We start from the raw sequence: 26,571 nt of genomic DNA on the forward strand, positions 1-26,571 counted from the left end.
ACTACAACTCCCAGCATGCCTGGACAGCCAAAGGCTGTCCAGGCATGCTGGGAGTTGTAGTTTTGCAACAGCTGGAGGCACCCTGGTTGGGAAACACTGGTCTACGGTGTCATCTCTATTACTTTGGAGGTGTGGGCGGGGCCATGACGTCACCGAGCTGCTGAGCGGGAACACAAAGTTGTCGTTGTCATGGCGGGATAGAGCGGTGCGGAGGAGCCCTCTTCTCTATGATCCCGGCGGAGTAAACAAGGCGGACGAGGCTTTAGAGGCGCCATGAAGCTGCAGTGTGAGGTGGAAGTGATCAACCGGATGCTCCCGACATTCGGTATGAGGAATAGAGGGAGAGGGACCCGGGCTGTGCTGTCTGTGGGGAGGCAGGAGGAGAAGAAGGGCTCCGGCCAGCGGGGACCCATCTACCTGATGATCTGTACCATCAAAGACAAGGCAGGCTCCAGATACAAGGTGAGTGCCAGCTCCTTGTCACCATAGCAACGCAGATGAGGTTCTGCAGCAGCTACTGATCTCCCTAGCGTAGCGTAGGGTGCTTCCTGCAGTTGCAAAACTACAACTCCCAGCATGCCCTAATATCCTTTAGCTGTCAAGGAATGCTGGGAGTTGTAGTTTTGCAACAGCTGAAGGCACCTTGCCTGAGAAACACTTTAGCTTAGTGTTTTCCAACCAGGGTGCCTTCAGCTGTAGCAAAACTACAACTCCCAGCATGCCCAGACAGCCGAAGGCTGTTAAAAGTCCAAATCACCCCCTTTTTCCTATATAAAAACATGTAAACATAATAAAAATGTGCATATTTAGTAGCGCTGCCTGCGTAATTGTACGAACTATTAAAATATAACCTTATGTATCCCGTACGGTAAATTACGTAAATGTAGAAAAATACCGACCGACAGAATTGCAATTTTTATAATATCCCAGAAAAAAAAGTGTTAAAAAGCGATTAAACCCGTAAGGACCGGGGGGGTTTGTCCGTTTTTGCATTTTCGTTTTTTGCTCCTTGCCTTTAAAAAATCGTAACTCTTTCAATTTTGCACCTAAAAATCCATATGATTGCTTATTTTTTGCGCCACCAATTCTACTTTGTAATGACATCAGTCATTTTACCCAAAAATCTACGGCGAAAAGGAAAAAAAAATCATTGTGCGACAAAATTGAAAAAAAAAACGCTGTAACTTTTGGGGGCTTCTGTTTGTACGCAGTGCGTATTTCGGTAAAAATGACACCTTATCTTTATTCTGTAGGTTCATACGATTAAAATGATCCCCTACTTATATAGGTTTGATTTTGTCGCACTTCTGGAAGAGATCATAACTACATGCAGGAAAATTAATACGTTTAAAATCGTCATCTTCTGACCCCTATAACTTTTTTAAAATGATATAAAAAGTGACCAAAAATGCACTATTTTGGACTTTGGAATTTTTTTGCGCGTACGCCATTGACCGAGCGGTTTAATTAACGATACATTTTTATAATTCGGACATTTCCGCACGCGGTGATACCATATATGTTTTATTTTTATTTACACTTTTTTTTTTTTTTTTATGGGAAAAGGGGGGTGATTCAAACTTTTAATAGGGGAGGTGTTAAATCATCTTCACTTTTTTTTTTTTTTTTTTTCACTTTGCAGTGTTATAGCTCCCATAGGGACCTATAACACTGGACGCACTGATCATTGTTATCCCATAGGGGCTATAACACTGCACACACTGATCTTTATCATTGATCACTGGTTTCTCACAGGAAACCAGTGATCGATGATTCTGCCGCTTGACTGCTCATGCCTGGATCTCAGGCACTGAGCAGTCATTCGGCGATCGGACAGAGAGGAGGCAGGTAGGGGCCCTCCCGCTGTCCTGTAAGCTGTTCGGGATGCCACGATTTTGCCGTGGCTATCCCGAACAGCCCACTTGAGCTAACCGGCAGTTTTTACTTTCACTTTTAGCCGCGTGGCTCAGCCCGGCTAAAGGGTTAACAGCGCGCGGCGCCGCGATCGGCGCTGCGTGCTATTAGCGGCGGGTCCCGGCTTCACTATGACGCCGGGCCCGCCGTGTTATGATGCGGGGTTACTGTGTAACCCCGCTTTATATCACGGGAGCAGGACCAAGGACGTACCGGTACGTCCTTGGTCCTTAAGGGGTTAAAAAGTCAGAACAATACCAAAATGGTACCGATGCAAAAAATGAGCCCTCATACAGACTGGTATGTGGATAAAAAAAAAAAAAAAGCTACAGGGGTCAAAAGATGGCAATTAAAAAATGTAAAAAAAAAAAAAAAAAAAGTTTCGAATTATTTATTTATTTTTTTTTAGATTTGTAAAACATGACAGAAACTATACAAATCTGGTATTTGTGTAATCAGGCGATTGTAGTTTTGAAACCTCTGGAGATCCGCAGGTTGAAGACCACTGCGGCCTTCGTCATCATCCAGCCCCCCCCCCCCCCCCCCCCCCCCCCCCCACCACCACCACCGTCCAGTGGGGAGGGTTAGTCGTTGCGGGCTGTCCATTTTCACCGGGGGGGGCCTCTTCTCTGCGCTTCGGGCCCCGGAGTAGTGACGTTGCCTTGACGACGCACAGGGACGTTGTGCATGAACATCCCTGTGCGTCGTCGTCAAGGCAACGTCACTACTCCGGGGCCCGAAGCGCGGAGAAGAGGCCCCCCCCCCCGGTGAAAATGGACAGCCCACAACGACTAACCATCCCCACCGAACGGTCCCTGCAGCATAGATGGCCCGACCAGCTCACCCTAACGTCCCACCGAGGGGAGGGGGCTGGATGATGATGAAGGCCGCAGTGGTCTTAAACCTGCGGATCTCCAGAGGTTTCAAAACTACAACACCCAGCATACCTGGACAGCCGATGGCTGTCCGGGCATGCTGGGAGTTGTAGTTTTGAAACCTCTGGAGGTACGCAGGTTGAAGGCCACTGATGAAGGGATTGACAGGCGGTGATGATGAAAGGGGGGGGGGATGATGATGACGAAGGCTGCAGTGGTCTTCAACCTGTTGACCTCCAGAGGTTTCAAAACTACAACTCCCAGCATGCCTGGACAGCCATTGGCTGGGAGTTGTAGTTTTGCAACATCTGGAGGTCTGCAGGTTGAAGACCGTTGATGATGACGGGGGGATGATGTATTTCCCACCCTAGGCTTATAGTCGAGTCAATAACTTTTCCTGGGTTTTTGGGGTAAAATTAGGGGCCTCCGCTTATATTTGTGTCGGCTTATACTCGAGTATATACGGTATCTTATTTTTCCACAATTTTGAAAGGGTGCCAATAATTTTGTCCCGCCCATTTTTGGAGTTTGGTGACATTATGTCCAATTTGCTTTTTATCTCCCTTTTTTTTTTGTTTAGTTCCAATACACACAAAGGTAATAGACACGTGTATAGCAAAACATGTGTAACTGCAAACCTTTTCTGTGAGAAATACTTCATTTTCTTGAAAAAATTCAATATGCTCTGAGGTTAAATATCAAAGGAGGACAGGGTGAGCATTGCTAAAAAGCGGGCGCGCTCCAGATCTATACTGTGGAGGGATTGATTACAACTGGGGAAATCTAGTGATTCTCCCATTGACATCCTGTCCTTGAACTTGATGATACGAGGGCGAAGTCGTGGTCGCACAGGAAAATGGGAGCTATCCCTGTATACAGAGTAAACTATCCCTGGTAGCTATAATAGTTTAAGGACCACATTGGAGAGAGACCGCTATGCACACGGTGCGGTACTGATGTTTTGACTTGTTGCGATTCTCCTACGTATTACTGCAAATGATAGCCCATCAGTAGAATATGTACCAAGTAATATTACTATATATGGTTTTATCTAATAGCCGGTGATGTGCACTTACAGTCCCTTATTGTAGATTTGAATAGATTTGCTCTGTTTGTTGAGATCTAGCATTGGCATTGATGGTTGTCATGGCGATTTTTCGCACGTGACTGCTCCGGAACAGGTGACATTTGCCATGTGACCGCAGCGGCCCACGTGATTTACATCACTACACTCCCCACAACAGGAAGTTTCCTTAACGCAGGCGCAGGATTATATTATACGTATTACATTAGATTATGTCATAATTGATTGTATTGCACTATGATTATTATTGGATCACCTGTTTTGGGGAGATATACCCCTTTAGCACTGTGTATCACTAGCTTGAAAAAGGCTCTTTGTGAGCGGAAACGTTGCTGCTGTTTTTTTTTTCCATGAGTGAATAAACTACTGTTGTGTTTTTTTTTTTTTTTTTTTTTGCATCTCCTGGAGTGCTGTGCCAATTTTTAGTTTGATATTTATAATTTTTTAATTTTTTTTTATTATTATCCCCAGCAGAATCTGCAGCACTGCAGACCCATTTGCATTTCCAGCAAATGAAATCTACACCACATGTCATCTGTAATGAATTTTCATGCAGAAAATGTTGTCCCATGTGTAAAATAAACATAGGAAGACTGATGCCAAAATAGTAACATTTCTTTGTTGAAGTAACAGAAAAATAATAAATTCTTGTTGTTTTTAAAATGTGTATGCTGTACCTGATTCAACCACTAGATGGCGTTGGTACCACTAGAATCCAGCATGAAAACCACCATTCACCCGCCTGAAGCTTTAGCTATAGTGTGAAATTTCTTACAAAGAAATTGACCTTGTTTTTGTGGAATAATCATTTCTGACCTTTGGTCGATCATGTGATCTCCATGGAAGGAACACTGTGAACTTTTGACTTCTCTGTGTATATATAGATAAGTGATCAGGGTTGTTTTACATGTCCGGTTGTCACACTTTCTAAGTGTGGTCCACTGTTTTTCCAACCAGGGTGCCCTCAGCTGTTACAAAACTACAACTCCCAGCATGCCCAGAGAGCCTTTGCCGTCCGGGCATGCTGGGAGTTGTAGTTTTGCAACAACTGGAAGCATCCTGCTTGGGAAACACCGGTGTAGTCACTAAGGCTGCATTCACATCACGATTTCTCCATCCGACCTGAGTGCACGATTTTTATAACTTGAAATCGTATGAAATCGTATATAAAGTCGGATCCATTGACCTCCATTAAAAAATCGGATTCAATACACACATCCGATTTCACACAATTTTTGTTCAGGTCTGAAATCGGGGTTGACTATGATTTCAGACCTGAACAAAAATCGTGTGAAATCGGATGTGTGTAATGGATCCGATTTTTTAATGGAGGTCAATGGATCCGACTTTATATACGATTTCATACGATTTCAAGTTATAAAAATCGTTGTACTCAGGTCGGATGGAGAAATTGGAGACATTGTGATGTAAATGCAGCCTAAGCCGTGTTTTATGTTTGTTTTTTTTTGTCCCTAGCAGAGAAATGACAAGATGTTGAATGTTATCAATATATGACCTAAATGGTTAAAGAGTAACCTGTCATCAACAAAAACTTTTAATATGTTGTTCATAATCATTAATGAAGAGATATTGTAATATATCTTCATTAAAAAATATTAATATTTATACCAGTTTTTTCATTTTATACTTTTGGCCACTAGGGGTCACTCTTCTATGCCTGCTTTTCATAGTAAGTGTACAGCTTTTAGGACTAATGCTGAAGGGCTCTGGTCCTTCCACTGGAAGTTCAGTACTCTCAGCTTAGGAGTCGCTCCCAGCCTGTGAGCTACAAGCCTGCACATGCCTCTCATATAACAGCCAGTCACCTCCCCCTCCCCCCTGCCCCTCACCACACGTTATCTTATACATTGTATTATCTCACTGCACTCCCTGCTCTGTGTAATTGCTCCCTCAGCCCCTGGTTCTCAGCATTGACTTTTTAGTGCAGAGAGACACAGGAGAGAGAGAGAGACAGGCTGCCGTCTCTCCCTTGTACTTAGTCTGTATGCACACTGCAGAGCAGTGTTTTCCCAACCAGGGTGCCTCCAGCTGTTGCAAAAACTAACAACTCCCAGCATGCCCGGACAGCTGTTGGCTGTCTGGGTATGCTGGGAGTTGTAGTTTTGCAACAGCTGGAGGTGCCCTGGTTGGGGAAACACTGCTGCAGAGGGAGAGCAGCATACAGGAAGACTGGCAGAAGCAGAGTTCCAGCCAGGCCTTCATGTGACATCATGCCTGCCAGGACCCGCCTCCTTCCACCCCTCAGAAAGACAGTGCTTCTGAGCTAATGAAGAGGGATGAAAAAAGGTATTTCCACCATGTGTTTTAAACCTCAATAAACACAGGGATAGGCATAGTTAGAGTAAGGGACAGATGGGGAGGGGGATTTAGATGATGACAGGTACTCTTTAATAACTCTTGAGCAACATTTCCGTAGGAAAAAAAATGTGTGAGCAAAACCATGTAAACAGTCGTACAGTGACACTCATGGGGGGAGGGGATACATTATGGGGGAGATGGATTTTTTATTCCTTGTGCCAGCGTTGAGTGGCTAAACAGCGGAAATGTTTTGTGCAAAAAAAACGTGTTTTTTTTTTTTTTTTTTTTTTTTTTGTCACACAAACAGGAATTGCAGAAAATGTACTTTTTATTGTTATCTAGAGCACCACTTACCTGTATCATTCTCTCTCCTACAGCTGCAAAGCAGAACATTGAGAATTTGTTTTCCAAGTTTGTAAATGAAGGAAAGGCACAATACGACTTAGAGAGCCGGCGGTGGATATATGTCTTAGCAAGGTACAGCAGATTATATATATTGTATGTATAGAGTCCAGTAGAAAGGAATCAGCACAGGATGATCACCAGGTCCGGTTTAGTTGCAGACTTTGTATTGCATCAGAGCATATACAAGTGCGACGTTTTCAGCCAACAAGCCTTAGTCATGCATGAAAAAGGCTTGTTGGCCCAAAATGTCACACTTGTATTTGCTCTAATGCAATAAAAATTCTGCAACTAAACCGGACCCTGGTGAATGGTGCTGTTTACTAGAAGGGGAGCATATATAAAAATCAATGTGTGTATGTTCCAGAATCACTTCCAAACCGCTAAAGATATTGACTTGAAACTTGGCACACGTGTTGCTTATATGTCAACAAAAAAACATGATAGGTAATTTAACCCTTACCCACCCCCATTTGCGAGAGTCTGAGATTTTATTTAAAGCCCCATACAAGTCTATGGGAAATACAGTGGTCCCTCAACATACGATGGTAATTAGTTCCAAATGAACCACCGTTTGTTGAAACCATCGTATGTTGAGGACTCCGTGCAATGTTAAATATAGGAAGGTATAATCCACTGTACCCACTGCTCCGGACCAGTCACCGCTCGTCACCACTGCCCTGGATGTCGCTGTCCATCGCTGTCGCCGCGTCCCCGGGGTGTCCCCGCCGCTCCAGACAGTCTCCGCTGCCCGGTGATCGTCGTTCCTTATCGCCGTCATCACGTCGCTACGCACGCCGCTCCTATTGGTTGACGGGATGGCGTGTGCGGCGACATGATGACGACAACGGAGAGTGATGGCGATGCACAGGATCCTGAAGAGGACGGTCCAGAGCACCGGGGACATGTAAGTGATCATCACCGGACCACACGGGGTACCTTAAACGGCTATCCAGTGGCAGCTGAAGCAGTCTGCGCTGCCAGATAGCTGTTTATGCGATGAGCCCCGACATACAAAAGCATCGTATGTTGAAATGATCGTATGTCCCATCTTAGGTTGGGGGGGGGGGGGGGGGGTCACTGTATATGTTACTGCATAACTTCCAAACGGCTGGAGATATTTTGATAATACTTGGTCACATGTTACTTGTATGTCAAATAAAAATATGTAATAGTTAAATTAACCCTAACCTGCCCCCACATTTGAAGGATGGGGTTTTTGTTTCAAGTCCCATGCAAGTACAGTATATAGGACTTCTGGCTGCCTTACTCCTAAAGCTCCGCTCTACATCTCCTGGTGAATGTGTCAGGCAGACTGGTAAGCCACACCCTCCCCGCATGCCATGTCCTATCTCACAAAGACACGCCCACCTTTTAAGCCACACCCTTTTATTATCAGTTTACAATATCTTTACCACAACGCAGCCCCACCTGAGGATGGGATATGAGGATTAGCTATGGGGGACGGGATATGACGTTGGGATATGGGGTCGGGAATATGAGGAGGGGATTTGGGGGTCGGGATTTAGGAATGGGATATGAGGACAAAAGCTTCCTCCTATTTTGCTTTTCCTCCCCTACAAGGATAAGGTAGGAAAAAACCGGGCAGCACCGGGGACTCAGCTAGTATATATAATATAACACTTATGTTTATGTTCATTGACTAAAAAGAAGGAATTTGCCAGCAGCAGTTTGGACTGAGCTGCAAAAGACTAAAGTAACACTGGATTTTGGTAGAAAAATTAAAGTTATACTGTTATGCAACACAAAAATTTCATTTTATATGATTTTCTTTATTTCAGGCTGATATCAGCAACCTGAGGAACTTTATTTCTGCAGTGGGTTTAGCACACAAGGGCACCGATGCCAGCCCTGTGCCCCTGTTACGTCTTACACCCGCCAAGACCTCCGAAATAGAAAAACCCAAAGCCAGAATGATCATTACATGCAAGAAAGACTATCCCCTCACAAAGAGCTTCCCTTACTCACTGGAGCAGCTTCAGGTCTCCTACTGCAAGCTGGCTCGGGTGGACATGCGGATGCTATGCTTAAAGAAACTTCAGAGACTCGATCTCAGCAATAACCATATCAAGAAGCTGCCAAAGACCATAGGTGACCTGGTGTGTCTCCAGGAGCTGGTCCTGCACAGTAACTTTCTGGAGACATTCGAGGTAGAGCTCTGTAACTCCTCCTTGAGGAACTCTCTGAAGTCTTTGGACTTGAGCGAAAACAAACTAACAGCTCTTCCTTTCCAGTTCTGCAATTTCAGAGAACTTGTCAATCTGAAGCTGGATGGCAATGAACTGGTGCGGTTGCCATTTGCCATCGGCAGGCTGAGTAAACTGCGCTTCCTTTCTGCCGCCAAAAATAAACTTCCACATCTTCCCAACAGCTTCAAGATGTTAGTGCTGGAGAAGCTAGATATGTTTGATAATCCCTTTGCTAAAGGGAATCCAATGGCTCCTGACATCCAGCTGAAGATTCCGCTTACATTACTGGAGACTGCTTCAAGGGCAACTCTTGGCTACAGGTAAAGTATGACTTGTGATGAGCATTACAGGTAGAGCAGTGTTTCCCTACCAGAGTGCCTCCAGCTGTTGTAAAACTACAACTCCCAGCATTCCCGGACAGCCGAAGGCTGTCCGGGCATGCTGGGAGTTGTAGTTTTGCAACAGCTAGGGGCACTCTGCTTGGGAAACAGTGTCTTAGAGAATATGTCCTGTATTCTCCATTATTGTCAGTAGTATTAGCAGCATGTCTTAACAGTTGCAGTTTAAATGGTCACTCTCATTAAAACTAATTTTGGCTATTGCACTCTAAATAAAAATAAAAAATCTTTCTAATGTACTTTGTTAAAAAAACAAAAGAAATTTTCTATGTTTTGTGTTTTAAAAAAGCTGCCACTAGGTCTCCCAACTTGTCCATCTCTTGCGCCCCATCTCTTGCACAAACTTTAGACTCCTGCTGGCATGGCAGAAGTCCAAAATCAGGAAATGCTGAGGGGTGTGGGGATGTGCAGCCTTAGCCAATCATAGCTCATCACACACTGAACTGCTCTGGGCTGTGTGTAGCAGAGTGAGGGAGGAAGTTCTCCCCTGTATATCTTCAGATGATGTCACGCCTGCTGGGGAACGCCCCTTCCGAGTCTGTGAATCTGAGGACTGCGCAAAAAATATAGTGCAATATCAGGGTAGAAAACAAAAAAATTATAAAAAAAAAAAAATTTAAAAGTTAAAGGCACAGGGTGGTTTATCATGATGGGACAGTGAACTGGGAGGATTATAACATTTAACAAGATCATGACATGTAACAAGATAGGAGCCTTTATATGAAGGCAGTGTCTCCAGCTGTTGGAAAACTACAACACCAAAGGCTGTCCTGGTGTCCTGGCATGCTGGGAGTTATAGTTTTGCAACAGCTGGAGACACACTGGTTGGGAAACATCCGAGTATTACATGTGCAACTTTTTGTTATCTTCTTGATTGTTGGCTATAAAGGTAAGGGTGTGTGGACACCACGTTTTGTGCCTCCCAGGTGCTGGATTTAGTGGTAACATTTGAAAACTGCCTGATATCGTATACTTGTGCCATATACCCCATTCAATTCAAGGAGCCAAACAGAGTCAGCTAGTGACTTTCTTCAGGTCAGTTTTTTTAATGTATCTGGCTTTTTGGCCCAGACTGAAAACTGTGGTCCACTGCCTCACTTGTTCACTGGTGGAATTTCCATGCAGAATTCCAGCAATATGTAAAGCCCATTATGTTTAATGGTATTCCATTGTCCATTGTTCAGCTTGCCGCAAAAAAAAATCTGTCATAAAATTTTGCTAAATTGCAGGCTGAATCCCTTTGAACTCAATGGGGCTTAAAAAAATATCTGTAGTGCAATAGATCTTATGGATAAGTTATAGATTGCGGGGGTCCGAGCGCTGGGGCCCCCTGCGATCTCCTGGACGGGGCCGCGGCAGTATGCTGGAAAGAGGGTGTTCAGTCACTGCATGATGTGGCGGCCGACTGGCCCACTCCGTGTATACCATTGAGATGTCTGCCGCGGCTTTCTGCTGGGGACGACGCTGCATTTCCTGCAGACTGCCGCGGCCCTGTCCAGGAAATCGTGGGGGGTCCCAGCGCTAGGATTAAAGGACAACTGCAGTGGTAAACATTTATATATGCCCGTGCCTCAAAAATAAGCAAAATAAACTCGTGCATACCTTCCTACAAGCCCCTGTTGGTCCGGCACAGGCCTCACAGTCCGGCAGTGCTGACGTCATTCCACTTCCTGGGGACAGGGACGCAGCAGGGTCGTCGGTGTATCACCGGTCGTAGCGATGTCCCGCCCCGGTCGGTGATAGGCTGAGCCCACTGTCATGTAAGAAGCCGGCCAGAGCTCCTTACATGACAGTGGGCTCAGCCTATCACAGGCCGGGGCGGGACATTGCTACTACCGGTGATACGTCGACGGCCCTGCTGCGTCCCTGTCCCCAGGAAGTGGAATGACATCTGCACTGCCGGACTGTGAGGCCTGTGCCGGACCAACGGGGGCTCGTAGGAAGGTATGTATACATTTATTTTTGGGGCACAGGCATATATAAATGTTTACCATTGCAGTTGTCCTTTAAGTTACCGTATTTATCGGCGTATAACACGCACTTTTTAGGCTAAAATTTTTAGCCTAAAGTTTATGTGCGTGTTATACGCCGATACACTCCCAGGAAAGGCAGGGGAGAGAGGCCGTCGCTGCCCGCTTCTCTCCCCCTGCCTTCCCTGGGGTCTAGAGCCCTGCTGCCGGCCCTTCTCACCCCCTGGCTATCGGCGCCGCTGCCCGTTCTGTCCCCCTGACTATCGGTGCCGGCGCCCCATTGCCGGCGCCGACAGCCAGGGGGAGAGAAGGGGCAGCGGCACCCATTGCCGGCGCCGCTGCCCCGTTGCCTCCCCCCATCTCCGGTGGCATAATTACCTGGTACGGGTCCGCGCTGCTGCAGGCCTCCGGCGTGCGTCCCCTGCGTCGTTGCTATGCATGGTGCGGCGCACTGACGTCATGCGCCGTGCAGCGCATAGCAACAACGCCGGGGACGCACGCCGGAGGCCTGCAGCAGCGCGGACCCGAACCAGGTAATTATGCCACCGGGCATGGGGGGAGGCAACGGGGCAGCGGCGCCGGCAATCGGGCGCCGGCAATCGGGCGCCGGCACCGATAGTCAGGGGGACAGAACGGGAAGCGGCGCCGATAGCCAGGGGGAGAGAAGGGCCGGCAGCAGCGCTTTAGACCCCAGGAAAGGCAGGGGGAGAGAAGCGGGCAGCGACAGCCTCTCTCCCCCTGCCTTTCCTGGGGGTATATCGGGGTATACACGCGCACACACGCACCCTCATTTTACCATGGATATTTGGGTAAAAAACTTTTTTTTTTTACCCAAATATCCTTGGTAAAATGAGGGTGCGTGTTATAGGCTGGTGCGTGGTATACCCCGATAAATACGGTATATTGCACTACAGATTAGGGATCGACCGATATTGATTTATTTTTTTATTTTTTTAGGGCCGATACCAATAATATGTTAACTTATACCGGACTATCGGCCTCAGTTATCCCCAGCCCCACAGAGGCCGCTGCAGAACAATGATTTAAAGTGGGCGCTTTAAATCAATGAACTGCAGCAGCTTTTGCAGGGCCAGAGACCACCGTCGCCACCCGCTACTCTCCCCCTGCCTGTCCTGGTGTCCTCCCTAGTCCAAGGTAATTGCCGATACCGATAATGTCAAAAATCGTGAATATTGGCCAAACCGATAATCTGTCGATCCCTACTACAGATGTCCTTTTAAATTTCATCAGAATTCTGTGTTTAGAGAACACGGAATTCCTCTGCAGTCCTGACGGAATGACGCAATTCCATTCAGCAAGATTTGCTGAACTAATGGGGAGATTTATCAAATCCTGTGCAGAGGAAAAGTTGCTAAGTTTCCCATAGCAACCAATCAGATCGCTTCTTTCATTGTTAACAAGGCCTCTGCAAAATGAAAGAAGCGATCTGATTGATTGCTATGGGCAACTTATCCTTTGCACAAATTTTGATAAATCTCCCCCAGAATTTGTGCGGAATTGTGTATATTCTGCAGTGTGAACATCGCCTTAGACTGTACTAGCAGAGCGCTGATTTTACTGATCACATGAAAATACAGGAAGATGCCCCAGCTACACTGCAAAAAATGTTCACACATTAGGAACATGAGCTGAGGGCTCTGCTTCCAAATTGCTCAATACACTTGATCATCTGTGAAGTGTACAGGAAAACTCTGATCCATGGAGGCCGCACCATACAACTTACAGGATCTGTTGTTGATGTCTTGGTGCATTTACCACAGGACCCCTTCACAGATCTAGCGGTGTTTAGGCCTTGATAGGGCAGAGCTGTTTTGTTATTTCTGATCAGTGTATACTACTAGTGTGTTTTCCAACCAGGGTACCTCCAGCTGTTGCAAAACTACAACTCCCTGCTGGGAGCTGTAGTTTTGCAACAGCTGGAGGCACCCTGGTTGGGAAACAATGTGATATGGATTTGCATCTGATTTCCATATATATATATATATATATATATATATATATATATATATATATATATATATATATATATAATATGAGAGAGATATACCCAAGAAAAAAAAAAAAAAATATATATATATATATAATATAATATAATATAATATGTGTGTGTGTGTGTTCTCCCTGTTGATCACGAGGCGGTTCCTGGCAAGCCACACTGCGTCCTTAAAACAGTTCATAAGGCGCCAGGCCTCCTGGATGGCCTCCACGTCGTGGGTCCCAGGGAACAGACCGTAAAGCACCGAATGGTACGATAGGCAGTTCCTGGGTACAGAGTCTTTGAGTTCATGTTCCAGGGCGTCCAACAGACCCTGTGCAAAGGGGCACTGCCAAAACACATGCAAAGATGTTTTATTTATATATATATATATATATATATATATATATATATATATATATATATATATATATATATATAATATAATATGAGAAACATCTTTGCATGTGTTTTGGCAGTGCCCCTTTGCACAAGGTCTGTTGGACGCCCTGGAACATGAACTCAAAGACTCTGTACCCAGGAACTCACAGGCTGGAGACCTTTTCAAATATGTTGTTCAGGAAACCTCTTCCAAAACAGCACCACCCCTGTTCTCAGGTTGTGTGTGGTATTACAACTTTGCTCCATTTACTTCAGTGGAACTGAGCTGCATTACCACACACAACCAGAGGACAGGTGCAGCGTTGTTTTTCTAATCCTGGATAAGCTTTTGACTTGAGAAAGCTGTTTAATACTAGAGATGAGCGAACTTACAGTAAATTCGATTCGTCACGAACTTCTCGGCTCGGCAGTTGATGACTTTTCCTGCATAAATTAGTTCAGCTTTCCGGTGCTCCGGTGGGCTGGAAAAGGTGGATACAGTCCTAGGAGACTCTTTCCTAGGAATGTATCCACCTTTTCCAGCCCACAGGAGCACCGGAAAGCTGAACTAATTTATGCAGGAAAAGTCATCAACTGCCGAGCCGAGAAGTTCATGACGAGTCGAATTTACTGTAAGTTCGCTCATCTCTATTTAATACTATAAAACCTGAAGGTCTGTGCTTATCTGTACTGCAGTGATATGTAATGCACTGGAAAGGAGCCAGATATGTATCGCGTAGATTCCTGTGTGATTGATTTTCTGTCACTTTGTGGTATTTCCCATTCACTGCAGAACTAAAGGAATCCTCCGCTGTGACTGCAGCCCTCATACCGTGCAGTCACATTTCTTCTTCATCCACCTTACAGAAAGACTTTTAATTACAAAAACCCACTTACCTCCCAGAGCACACCCCGACCCACCATGTCTGTGTCAGCACCACATCATTTATAGTGCTCATAGGACTTCATCATCATCCTTCAGGGCAGTGTTTCCCAACCGGGGTGCCTCCAGCTGTTGAAAAACTACAACTTCCAGCATGCCCAGACAGCTAACGGTTGTCTGGGCATGCTGGGAATTGTAGTTTTGCAACAACTTTAGACACCCTGGTTGGGAAACACTGCTTTAGGGTTTAATATTCACCTAGGCTCTGCTGTCAGTATTGGAGACTCTCTTAGGCCCATTTATTGTAATAGGAGCTGGATGTAAAACATGCATTCTTATTTTCTTTATTTAATGTACAGCAACTTAAAGGGGTACTCCACTGGAAAACATTTTTTTTTTTTTTTTATCAACTGGTGCCGGAAAGTGAAACTGATTTGTAAATTACTTCTATAAAAAAAAAAAAAAAAAAATCTTAATCCTTCCAATACTTATCAGCCGTTGTATAATCCACAGGAAGTTCTTTTCTTTTTGAATTTCCTTTCTGTCTGACCGCAGTGCTCTCTGATGACACCTCTGTCTATTTTTGGAACTGTCCAGAGCAGGATTGGTTGCTATGGAGATTTGCTCCTACTCTGGACAGTTCCAAAAATGGACAGAGGTGTCATCAGAGTTGTGGTCAGACAGAAAGGTAATTAAAAAAGAAAAGAACTTTCTGGGAATCATACAGCAGCTAAGTACTGGAAGGATTAAGATTTTTTTTATAGAAGTAATTTACAAATCTGTTCAACTTTCTGTCACCAGTTGATTTATTGTAATAGGAGCTGGATGTCTGGGCATGCTGGGAGTTGTAGTTTTGCAACAACTGGAGGTACCCTGGTTGGGAAACACTGCATTTAAGGGGTATTCCAGAAAAAAAATATTTAAAAAAATAAAATAAAAATAAAATAAAAAAATATATATAGTTAAACAGATTTGTGAATGACTTCTATTAAAAAATCTTAATCCTTCCATTAGTTATCAGCTGCTGAAGTTGAGTTGCTATTTTCTGTCCAACAACAGTGCTCTCTGCTGACATCTCTGCTTGTCTCAGGAACTGTCCGAAGCATTAGAAGTTTACTATGGGGATTTGTTCCTACTCTGGACAGTTCCTGAGACAGACAGGGGTGTTGTCAGAGAGCACTGTTGTCAGACAGAAAAGAACAACTCCACTTCAGCAGCTGATAACTACTGGAAGGATTAAGATTTTTTTTTATAGAAGTAATTTACAAACCTGTTTAACTTTCTGGAGCCAGTTGATATATAAAAAACATGTTTTTCCTGGATAACCCCTTAATGGGCTTTTCACACGTACAGTATTCTGCGCAGATTTGATTTTCTACTGCAGATTTCAATGTAAACTGACTGAACACATCTTGAAATCATGCGCATCAAATCTGCACAGAATACTGTAAGTGTGAATAGACCCTTAAATGGGCACTGTCAGATACAAAAACTTTTGGTATGTTGTAAAGCATGTATAACCAATAGGTTTTGCAATTGCTTTCATTGGAAATGTTTTAATATTTAATACTGAAAAAGCCAGTCAAACAACTTACCCCCCCCCCCGCCTGCTTGGACACATACTGGTCCAGCTGTGTCCATGAGTCATCACCTATGTCATGGACACACTTCCTTGATTGACAGCTGTGAGCGCAGGGCTCAGACCTGGAGGAAAAATCCTCCCACTGTCAGCTTGTGTCCCGCTACTGTCAGTGAGGACAAGCTGGGAGTTGTAGTTTTGCTAATGCTAGGGGAGATGTGAGCAGACAGCATACTGAGGGGGGGGGGGGGGGGGGGCGGAGACCTGCACAGTGAGGCCACGCCCCCTCCCTTTGAGAGGAATTCAGACTAGTGAGCTAAATTAAAAGTATAATAAAAATAAATAAATAAAGGAGCTAGACACATAAAAATTAGATGTACATGGTCAGGATTAGATACTGAGTGATATATAAAAAAAATAAATACATTTTGGTTGGATCTGACGGGTACACTTTAAGTTGTCAAAACCACTGACTGCAAATGTTGGGGGAGAGAAGGGTCGTTTATGTTGGATTTTGACTGCTCAATATCTTATTTCTCAAGGGCAGTGTTTCCCAACCAGGAGACCTCCAGTTGTTTAAAAAAAAACAAAAAACTAGAACTCCCAACATGCTAGGAGTTGTAGTTTTTCAACAGCTGCAGGCACCCTGATTGAGGAACACTCCGTAAATTAGCCGCCACTGAAGGTGCCTGGCAGCAGCTTTCTCCCCTCTCTCCATTCAGAACACATGCATGCTTTCCCAAGCCAAGTGTGCATGCGTATGGGGATAAGGAGAGAACTGTTGGCTGCAGGACCCATGTGCCAACGGCTAATGCAAACATATGGGCAGCGTTGTCATGTGCCGGAACGTAGCCGGGTTTTCAAGAACTGTTGTTGACTTCCAGCACATTTTGCAGAGGGTTGATATTCCGTATATAACTTGCACATGCTTCTTTCTTTTACAGCTCTTACAACGCGTTGACATGTTTGCTTATTTCATTACATTTGTCTTTTTTTTATTTTATTTTTTTACTATGGTTCTAGTAAAGGAAGTATTTATATTGAGGGTAGATTATTTATTGCGGTAGACAGCCCGGATACTTAGCTTGTTTACTTAGAGACTTTTACATCAGTATTTGGCCTCCTGCCTCTAAGGGATCAATTGTCTCATGGCTCTCATCCAGGGCACCAGTTGATTTAAAAAAAAAAATATATATATATATATATATATTATATTATAATATATATATATATATATATATATATATATATATATATATATATAATATATATATATAATATAATATTATATTATATTATATAATAAATATATATATATATATATATATATATATATATATAATATTTTTTATTTTTTTTCCACCGGAGTACCCCTTTTAAACAGAGGCTAACATGATCGGGGGTCTATGGATACATTAAGTATATGCATCACACCATTTTGTGCTGATTTTTTCTGCTGCAGAAAATCTGAAGCTTTTTGGCCCAAGCAGATGGTGGACTATTCGCGCAGGACTTCTGACTTCGTTCACTCTATAATGCGAGGTGACATTTGGAGGACGTTCTGAGTGTCAGCTGATCAGCAATTGATGGCCTTTCCTGTAACTAGGCCATTAAAGGGGTTATCCAGGGATAGAAAACCAGAGCCTTTGTCCTCAGGTTTTGTGTGGTATTGCAGCTCAGTTCTATTGAAGTAAAAAGAGATAATTGTAATACCGAACACAACCTGAGGACAGAGGCGGTGCTTTATTTTTTGGAAGAAATCAGCTCTGGTTTTCTGTTACTGTATAACCCCTTTAATCATTTAGTCATGGGTAACTCCATTCTTTGTACAGTGGTGATGGCAGTTAAAGGGGTACTCCGTCCCTAGACATCTTATTCCATATAGGAGATAAGATGTTTGATCGGGAGGGGGGGTGTCACTGGGAACCCCCCCACCATCTGGTGCTCGGAGCGAGCAGGGGCCGGAGGATCGTGACTTCACGCCCCCACCCCTCGTGACGACACGCCCCCCCCCCCCCCCCCCCCCCCCACACACACACACACACACACACACACACACACGTGACGCCACGCCCTGCTCCCTTACTACAAGTCTATAGGAGGGGGCGTTACTGCCACCATGCCCCCTCCCATAGACTTGTATTAAGGGGGTGGGGCTTGACGTCATGAGGGGTAACGCTGTGACATCACAATCCTCTGGCACCTGTATCGCCAGTCATCTGGCATGGAGCGAAGCTCATTCCGTGCGCCAGATGACAGGGGATGCTACAGGAGAGATCGCGGTGGGACCCCTGAGATCAGACATCTTATCCCCTATCCTTTGGATAGGGGGATAAGATGTCTAGGGGCAGAGTACCCCTTTAACTGCAACTTAGCTCTCATTCACTTCAATGGGAGCTGAGCTGCAGTTACCCAGCACCACCACTATGCAGTGAATGGCGCTGTGCTTCCAGGACCCATTCATAGCAGATGTGCAGTACCCACAGGATAGGCCAAAACTCATATACTCACAGTAAACCCTTTTAATCTTTCTGCCCACACATCTTATCAGCCCATAGCGTTTGTTGCATTCAGGAAATCTGGAACTTCTTTTCTTTTTAACTAACAATTTTAAATTTTTTGCTCCATAGAATCCCATATGGACCACAAGTGATCCCCCAGAACCTCTGCCAAGATCTATCCGTGGCTAAAACATGCGACTGTGGCGGGCCGTGCTTGTCTTCCTTCATCCAGACGACTGTTGAAATGAATCTGCACCAGGTGTCTCAGACCGTGGTCCTTGTGGACTCTATGGGGGGGACCGAGGCCCCCATCATCTGTTACTTCTGCTCTCTCACCTGCTACTCAATGTTCCTCGATAAATACCTGCAGAGCACCAGGGTGTGATGTGCGGGCCTGGCCTCTCCTGCTGTCGCAATCTGCTCCCCGAGCATTGACATTGCCGAGCCTTATGTCTTGGCCGTGTCCCCGATTTATAATAAATATACAAGCTGCCATAGTAGGGATTCAGAACACTAGCTGCACAGTGCAGTGTTTTGTAACCCCACTGGTGTGGTACTACAGTTCCCAGCATGTCAGGACGGCTACATGTCATGCTAGGAGTTGTAGCTTACTAACAGCGTCCTGTAATTTTATACATTTTGGGTTTTCATTAGGTTACTGAGAACAGTTTTTACATAAAACAACAAATGGTGATGTAATACGGCAGTGGTCTCCAATCTGTGGACCTCTAGCCGTTGCAAAACTACAACTCCCAGCATGCCTGGACAGCCAACGGCTGTCCGGGCATGCTGGGAGTTGTAGTTTTGCAACAGCTGGAGGTCAACAGTTTTGAGATCTAGCCTCTAATAGTGGGGGAGATTTTTCAAATCCTATCCAGAGGAAAAGTTGCTGAGTTGCCCATAACAACCAATCAGATCGCTTCATTCATTTTTAACAAGGCCTCTGCAAAATGAAAGAAGCGATCTGATTGGTTGCTATGGGCAACTCGGCAACTTTTCCTCTTGACGGGTTTTGATAAATCTCCCCCGGTGTGTTCTGATATCACTTCTGGTTTGATCGAGTGGCCTTGCAAAAGATGAGTAGATAATTTTTTTACCCACAATTCTGCTGCTTCCACCCGTTGCAGTCTATACCGCATCCATGGCCTGGACATGGCTATATAGGACCTATAGAGATGTAGATGAACACATAACGTGCCTCAGCTATCGTTTGGCAATAACTAGTGCTCTTATTTTTGCATGATATAAAAAGCGGTCGCCAGCGGTCGCCTTGGAGCCTAGCGCTCTTTTTGAGAACATTCACACGCAATGTTCTCTGGACATGTATGTACGAAAAATGTTTTTTAAGAATATTTTTAAGTTTTAATAAATGCAACTTTTATTTATTGAACCTGTTCTCACACTTTAGTGTCTTGCTGTTGTATTCTATAGATTAAAGGGGTACTCCGCTGCTCAGCGTTTGGCGCTCGTGACGTCAAGGCCCGCCCCCTCAATGCAAGAAAATAAACTTTAACTTACCTACGTCGGCCTTACACTGGGGACGGGAACGTCGGACAGCCGTCAGCCTATCACCTGCCGGAGCGATGTCCCACCCTGGCCAGTGATAGGTTAAACACACTGTCATGTAAGAAGCCGGCCAGAGCTCCTTACATGACAGTGGGCTCAGCCTATCACTGGCCGGGGTGGGACATCGCTGCGGCCGGTGATAGGCTGACTGCTGTCCGACGTTCCCGTCCCCAGCGTAAGGCCGACGTAGGTAAGTTAAAGTTTATTTTCTTTATCTTTTGCAGCCCGGGCATAGTGATACAGCGCATAGCAGTGGTCTCCAACCTGTGGACCTCCAGCTGTTGCAAAACTACAACTCCCAGCATGCCCGGACAGCCGTTGGCTGTCCGGGCATGCTTTGAGTTGTTAGTTTTGCAACAGCTGGAGGTCCGCAGGTTGGAGACCACTGGCGTACAATATAGAGTTCCAGCGCCGGCAGCCCCCAACAAAGAGGAGGAGGGCAGTGCTTGCAGGCCGCTGGGCTGATAATTAATTGGGGGGGGGGGGAGCAGAACAGCTGATAATTAATTCCCAAGGGGGAGGGGCCCAACCGGTATTGCGGTATGGGAAAAATTCATATCGTGCAGCCCAAAAATTTTGGTATTCGGTGTGAAACGGTATACCGCCCAACCCTACTGTGCGGCCCCCAAAGAAATGCCACCCCACACCATTACTGACCCACCGCCAAACTGGTCATGCTGGAGGATGTTGCAGGCAGCAGAACATTCTCCACAGCGTCTCCAGACTCTGGCAAATTCGCCACAGGCGCCCCTTTGCTCTTCACAGATGAAAGCAGGTTCACACTCTGGCAAATGCCAAATGTCCTGCACAGTGTTGGGCTGGAAGCACAACCCCCACCTGTGGACGTCGGGCCCTCATACCACCCCCATGGAGTCTGTTTCTGACCGTTTGAGTGGACACATGCACATTTGTGGCCTGCTGGAGGTCATTTTGAAGGGCTCTGGCAGTGCTCCTCCTGCTCCTCCTTGCACAAAGGCGGAGGTAGCGGTCCTGCTGCTGTGTTATTGCCCTCCAATGGCCTCCTCCACGTCTCCTGATGTACTGGCCTGTCTCCTGGTAGCGCCTCCATGCTCTGGACACTATGCTGACAGACACAGCAAACCTTGCCACAGCTCGCATTGATGTGCCATCCTGGATGAGCTGCACTACCTGAACCACTTGTGTGGATTGTAGACTCAGTCTCATGGTACCACTAGAGTGAAAGCACCGCCAGCATTCAAAAGTGACCAAAACATCAGCCAGGAAGCATAGGAAATGAGAAGTGGGCTGTGGTCCCCACCTGCAGAACCACTCCTTTATTGGGGGTATCTTGTTAATTGCCTATCATTTCCACATGTTGTCTGTCCCATTTGCACAATAGCATGTGAAATTGATTGTCAATCAGTGTTCTTCCTGAGTGGACAGTGGGTTTTCACAGAAGTGTCACTGACTTGGAGTTACATTGTGTTGTTTGTGTTCCCTTTTATTTTTTTTTTGTAGTGTATAAAAACAGTCAGCAATGCTGGAATGAGGGGAGCAATTTTTATTTTGATTTTTACTAACCCACCTCCCTTAACAGATTGTATACAGAAGTTTTTTGCCGGCCTACCCCTTTAATGTCTCCATGGATTTTAAAAACAGCTAACAACTTAATGCAGTGTTTCCCAACTAAGGTGCCTCCAGCTGTTGCAAAACTACAATTCCCAGCATGCCCGGACAGCCAAAGGCTGTCCGGGCATGCTGGGAGTTGTAGTTTTGCAACAGCTGGAGGCACACTGGTTTGGAAACACTGGCCTAATGTGTATGGTGGCCTCATGACTCTCCACCGACAGAAGGATCAGGCTTGTTAGGTTTCAACTTAAATCCTAGTGATATCTTATAGGAGTCGGGGGTAGGAATATTCCTTTAAATTGCCCCATTATAGTTCTGTTCTTTTTGTTCTTTGTCTGCAGTTTCTTGCTCTGGGGTCATTAGTTTGAATCCAACCAGGACAACATGTGCTCTCGGTCACTTGTTCTCAGTGTTTCAGTGAGTTTCCTCCCACACTGGGTTATTGGCCCTGTGGCCCTGATAAGGGGGCTTAGTATGTGGGGGCAGGGACTGAGGTAAGTGACTACATACGGAACATGTTGGTGCTATATACAGTGTAATTCCCCTAAGGCTGGGTTCACACCATGTTTTTTGCAATACAGTTACTGTATCAGGTTTTTGATAGAAAAACAGATTCCTCCAAACCTGACTAAGCTGTATCAAAACGTGTGTACAAATTTTAATCTGTATACTGTTTGAAAAATGATGTCCGGTTGCATCCGTTTTTTAAGAAAAGAAGTATACATTTTTAACTTTTTTCATTCCAGTATGAAATTCCAAGAAAAAAACTGTACAAAGTCGAAAACCGGATGGTTCTGTACGGCTCCCATTGACTCCCATGTTAAAAAAAAGTATACTTTTTCAATACGGTTTTTCACCCGGACCAAAAACCGTGGTAGGCTACGGTTTTGGGTACGGGGAAAAAAAAACTCACAAAACTGTACAAGATGCAAAACGGACACAACCTGATGCATCTTTTGACATCCGGTTTTCAATACGGTTCCGTACGGTTTTCAAATTGAAAACGTATATGGGAACTGTATTCCAAAAACATGGTGTGAACCTGGCCTAATCCAGAATCCAATCAATAGTCCGGAAGGTAATTTGCCCCAGAATATGGAGATAAAATAAAAAATTGTGTGTGTGTGTGTGTGTGTGTATATATATGTGTATGTATGTATATGTATGTGTATATATATATATATATATATATATATATATATATATATATATATATATATATATATATATATATAAATATTCTCACACATGTGTAATTTATTTTATTATAATTTATTTTTTAAGCACTTATTACTTTTATCTTCCTGTTGTTTTGATAGAATTGCCGACAGAGCTTCATATAGTGGAATAGGGCGAAGACTAACGTACATAGGAAATCGGCTATAAAATAAAAATAAAACATTATATAAAAATGACTATAACAGTAAAAGGACAATATTAAAAAGTATTGTCCTTTTACTGTTATAGTCATTTTTATATAATGTTTTGTTTTTATTTTATAGCTGATTTCCTATGTACTTTAGTCTTCGCCCTCTTCCACTATATGAAGCTCCGTCGGCAATTCTATCAAAATAACAGGAAGTTGTTTTTTTTTTTTTCTCTACCGTAAACAAAATCGGATCCCCCGACATTCAAGTCAATGGGATCCGGTGGGAGCCATTCGGCACGAGAAAAAAATAAAATAAAATAAAAAAGCTGAATAGATCCAGTACGGGACGGTGTGAACATTGCTTTTAGTTCCACTGGACACACTGCAGATCATGCAACCTCCTGGTGATGGTGTCATTTATGGGATGTCGGCTCTTTACACATGATCATTTAGTGTTGTGTATACAGTGACCGGGAAGGCAGGGATGGAAATAATCCATCTCTCTACTACAGTGTCTACTTAGCCGCGCAGGCCCCATCTCTTTGGCACAAAAACTGGTAATTTAAGATTGAGGCACAACCATTTTTTTTTAAAACAGTGTCTCCCAATCCAGTGTGCCTCCAGCTGTTACAAAACTACAAATCCCAGCATGCCCGGACAGCCAAAGGCTGTCCGGGCATGCTGGGAATTGTAGTTTTGCAACAGCTGGTGACACGCTGTTTGGAAATCACTGGTCTACTGTACAGGGGTTACCTTTTTTTTTTTTTTCTCCCCACTTCAGAAACATCGCCAACCCTGAGTATGGTTCGTGCCTGGAATTGTGGCTAAGCTATAGATCCAGACATAGGCTATGAATGATGGTAGCCACTAGAGATGAGCGAACTTACAGTAAATTCGATTCGTCACGAACTTCTCGGCTCGGCAGTTGATGACTTTTCCTGCATAAATTAGTTCAGCCTTCAGGTGCTCCGGTGGGCTTGAAAAGGTGGATACAGTCCTAGGAGACTCTTTCCTAGGACTGTATCCATCTTTTCCAGCCCACCGGAGCACCGGAAAGCTGAACTCATTTATGCAGGAAAAGTCAGCAACTGCTGAGCCGAGAAGTTCGTGACAAATCAAATTTACTGTAAGTTCACTCATCTCTAGTAACCACCCGACAGCCATCTCTCCTGATTCCCTCATACACCATTCACGTATTTATTTATTTTTTTTATATATATATATAAATTTTTTTATTAATTTTATTAGGGAGTGAGAAAAACTTCATTACAAAATACCATGGAATGAGATACAAAACAACAATATCCCACACAGGGGAACAGTGAGACATAAAAAGATATTAAAGGGGTACTCCCGTGGAAAACGTGTATGTATTTATTTTTATTTTTTTTAAATCAACTGGTGCCAGAAAGTTAAACAGATTTGTAAATGACTTCTATTAAAAAATCTTAATCTTTCCAGTACTTTTTAGGGTCTGTATACTACAGAGGAAATGGTTTTCTTTTTGGAACACAGCTCTCTGCTGACATCACGAGCACAGTGCTCTCTGCTGACATCTCTGTCCATTTTAGGAACTGTCCAGAGCAGCATATGTTTGCTATGGGGATTTTCTCCTAATCTGGACATAATCTGGAGATGTCAGCAGAGAGCACTGTGCTCGTGATGTCAGCAGAGAGCTCTGTGTTCCAAAAAGAAAATAATTTCCTCTGTAGTATTCAGCAGCTAATAAATATTGGAAGGATTAAGATTTTTTAATAGAAGTAATTTACAAATCTGTTTAACTTTCTGGCACCAGTTGATTTAAAAAAAAAAAAAAAATAAAAGTTTTCCACGGGAGTACCCCTTTAAAAACACACCAGATATCAATTGCAGATTATAATGGGATGTTTCGTCTCTAGCAGAAAGAAAAAAAAAATCTAAAGTGCAACATATATAAGGGGAACTCCAGTTTGTAAAACAGGATAAATGTCCGACCTTTGGGATCCTCAAGAACGGGGCCTAACTTGCCTCCCTGAGGGCTTTGGCTCACACCATCCAAGACGGGCTGATCTCAGGAGTGACAGCTAGGGGATAGGTTTTTACAAACTTCCCTAAAGTTTCCCTTTAGGCCTAAGGCCATGTTCACATGGCAACATTTTTGTGGACTGTCTGCCCCAAAAACACAGGCGGACTTTCCACAAATAGTAGGCGCTGGCAAAAAATTCTGGCCCATTCGGAAATTTGCCATCTCTATAGTCAGCAATACATTTCTGAGCTGATTCCACCAAAATAATTGACATGTTAATTTTTTCTGTGGAGGCCGAAATTGGGATTGGGAACAATCTACAAGGGACTTTCCCCCTGGGGGCAACTATCTACAAGAGAAAGTACCTGTAGGGGGGCAGCTATATACAGGGGGCCTACCTACCTACAGTTGGGGTCCCACCTTCTCAGGGCATCTATGTGATGGTAAAAACTCTTAAAGGGGTATTCTAGGAATTTATAGTAAAGTTAGTGTAGTTCATCATATAGGGGGGCATTTACTAAGGGGTTTAGTCATTTTTTTCTGACTATTTTTGGCGCAAAATTGTCGCAATTGCGCCTACCCTATAAATTGTGCGACTTTCCCTAGCAAGAGCTAGAAAGTCAAATTTTTTTTTCCCGCTTAATTTACGCAAGTTTTCAGTTTTGACTTGCAGTGGTCAGGAATTTATTAACTGAGACAGTCGCAGTTGCGCAATAAACTGTCGCAACGGCCGTAAAAATTGACTAAATTTACTCCAGCTCCAACATGGAGCAGGAAAAGCTGCTGCCGCCCGGGCTCCGACATACTTTCTCCCCGCTACCCTCACTGCGCTACCGGGGCACTACAGTCACTACAGTGATTTATATCCCCCCCTCTCACCTGCCAGCGCCACACAACTCCCATCTGTCTGCTGTTGCAAGACTACAAGTCCCAGCATGGCCTTACAGTGAGGACACGCTGGGAGTTGTAGTCTTGGAGCAGCGGGAGCTGAGCGGCGCGGGCGGGAGACAAGGGGGGGGGGGGGGGTAGCGGGGAGGCCGTGTGAGGAGCCCGGACGGGAGACAAGGGGGGTAGCGGGGAGACCGTATGAGGAGCCCGGGCGGCTGCACTGTAATGTCAGCCCGGGCTCCTGCCCTGAGAGCCATAGGCTTTGGCTGTCAGGGCATGCTGGGTGTTGTAGTTTTGCAACAGCTGGAGGGCCACAGTTTGCAGACCACTGGTGTGTGGTCTGTAAACTGTAGTCCTCCAGCTGTTGCAAAACTAAACAGCTGAAGGGGACCGGCGAAGAAGTTCACTTACCCTTCCGAGGCTCCAGCGACGATCGCTGACGGAGATCGTCGCGCGGCACTGTCAGCGCTGGATCCTACGGAAGCCGGTAAGTTGCGCAAGCTTCCCAACCAGGGTGCCTCCAAATGTTGCAAGACTACAACTCCCAGCATGCCTGGACAGCCATTGGCTGTCCGGGCATGCTGGGAGTTGTAGTTTTGCAACAGCTGGAGGCACCCTTGCTGGGAAACACTGGCCTAAAA

General features: G+C 44.8%; 1 protein-coding gene across 1 annotated transcript; it reads left to right on the forward strand.

Moving 5' to 3' along the window:
* Nucleotides 1–65: 65 nt before the first annotated feature.
* LRR1 (leucine rich repeat protein 1) lies at nt 66–19,371 on the forward strand. The gene is given in 5 exon segments (XM_056545650.1): nt 66–468; nt 6,578–6,620; nt 6,623–6,669; nt 8,397–9,124; nt 18,642–19,371. Coding segments are annotated over 5 exon segments (1,269 nt in total). The 5' UTR covers nt 66–273; the 3' UTR covers nt 18,898–19,371.
* The last annotated feature ends 7,200 nt before the right edge of the window (nt 19,372–26,571 follow it).

This window comes from Hyla sarda, chromosome 11 (assembly GCF_029499605.1).
Source record: "Hyla sarda isolate aHylSar1 chromosome 11, aHylSar1.hap1, whole genome shotgun sequence".
Lineage (NCBI taxonomy): Eukaryota > Metazoa > Chordata > Amphibia > Anura > Hylidae > Hyla > Hyla sarda.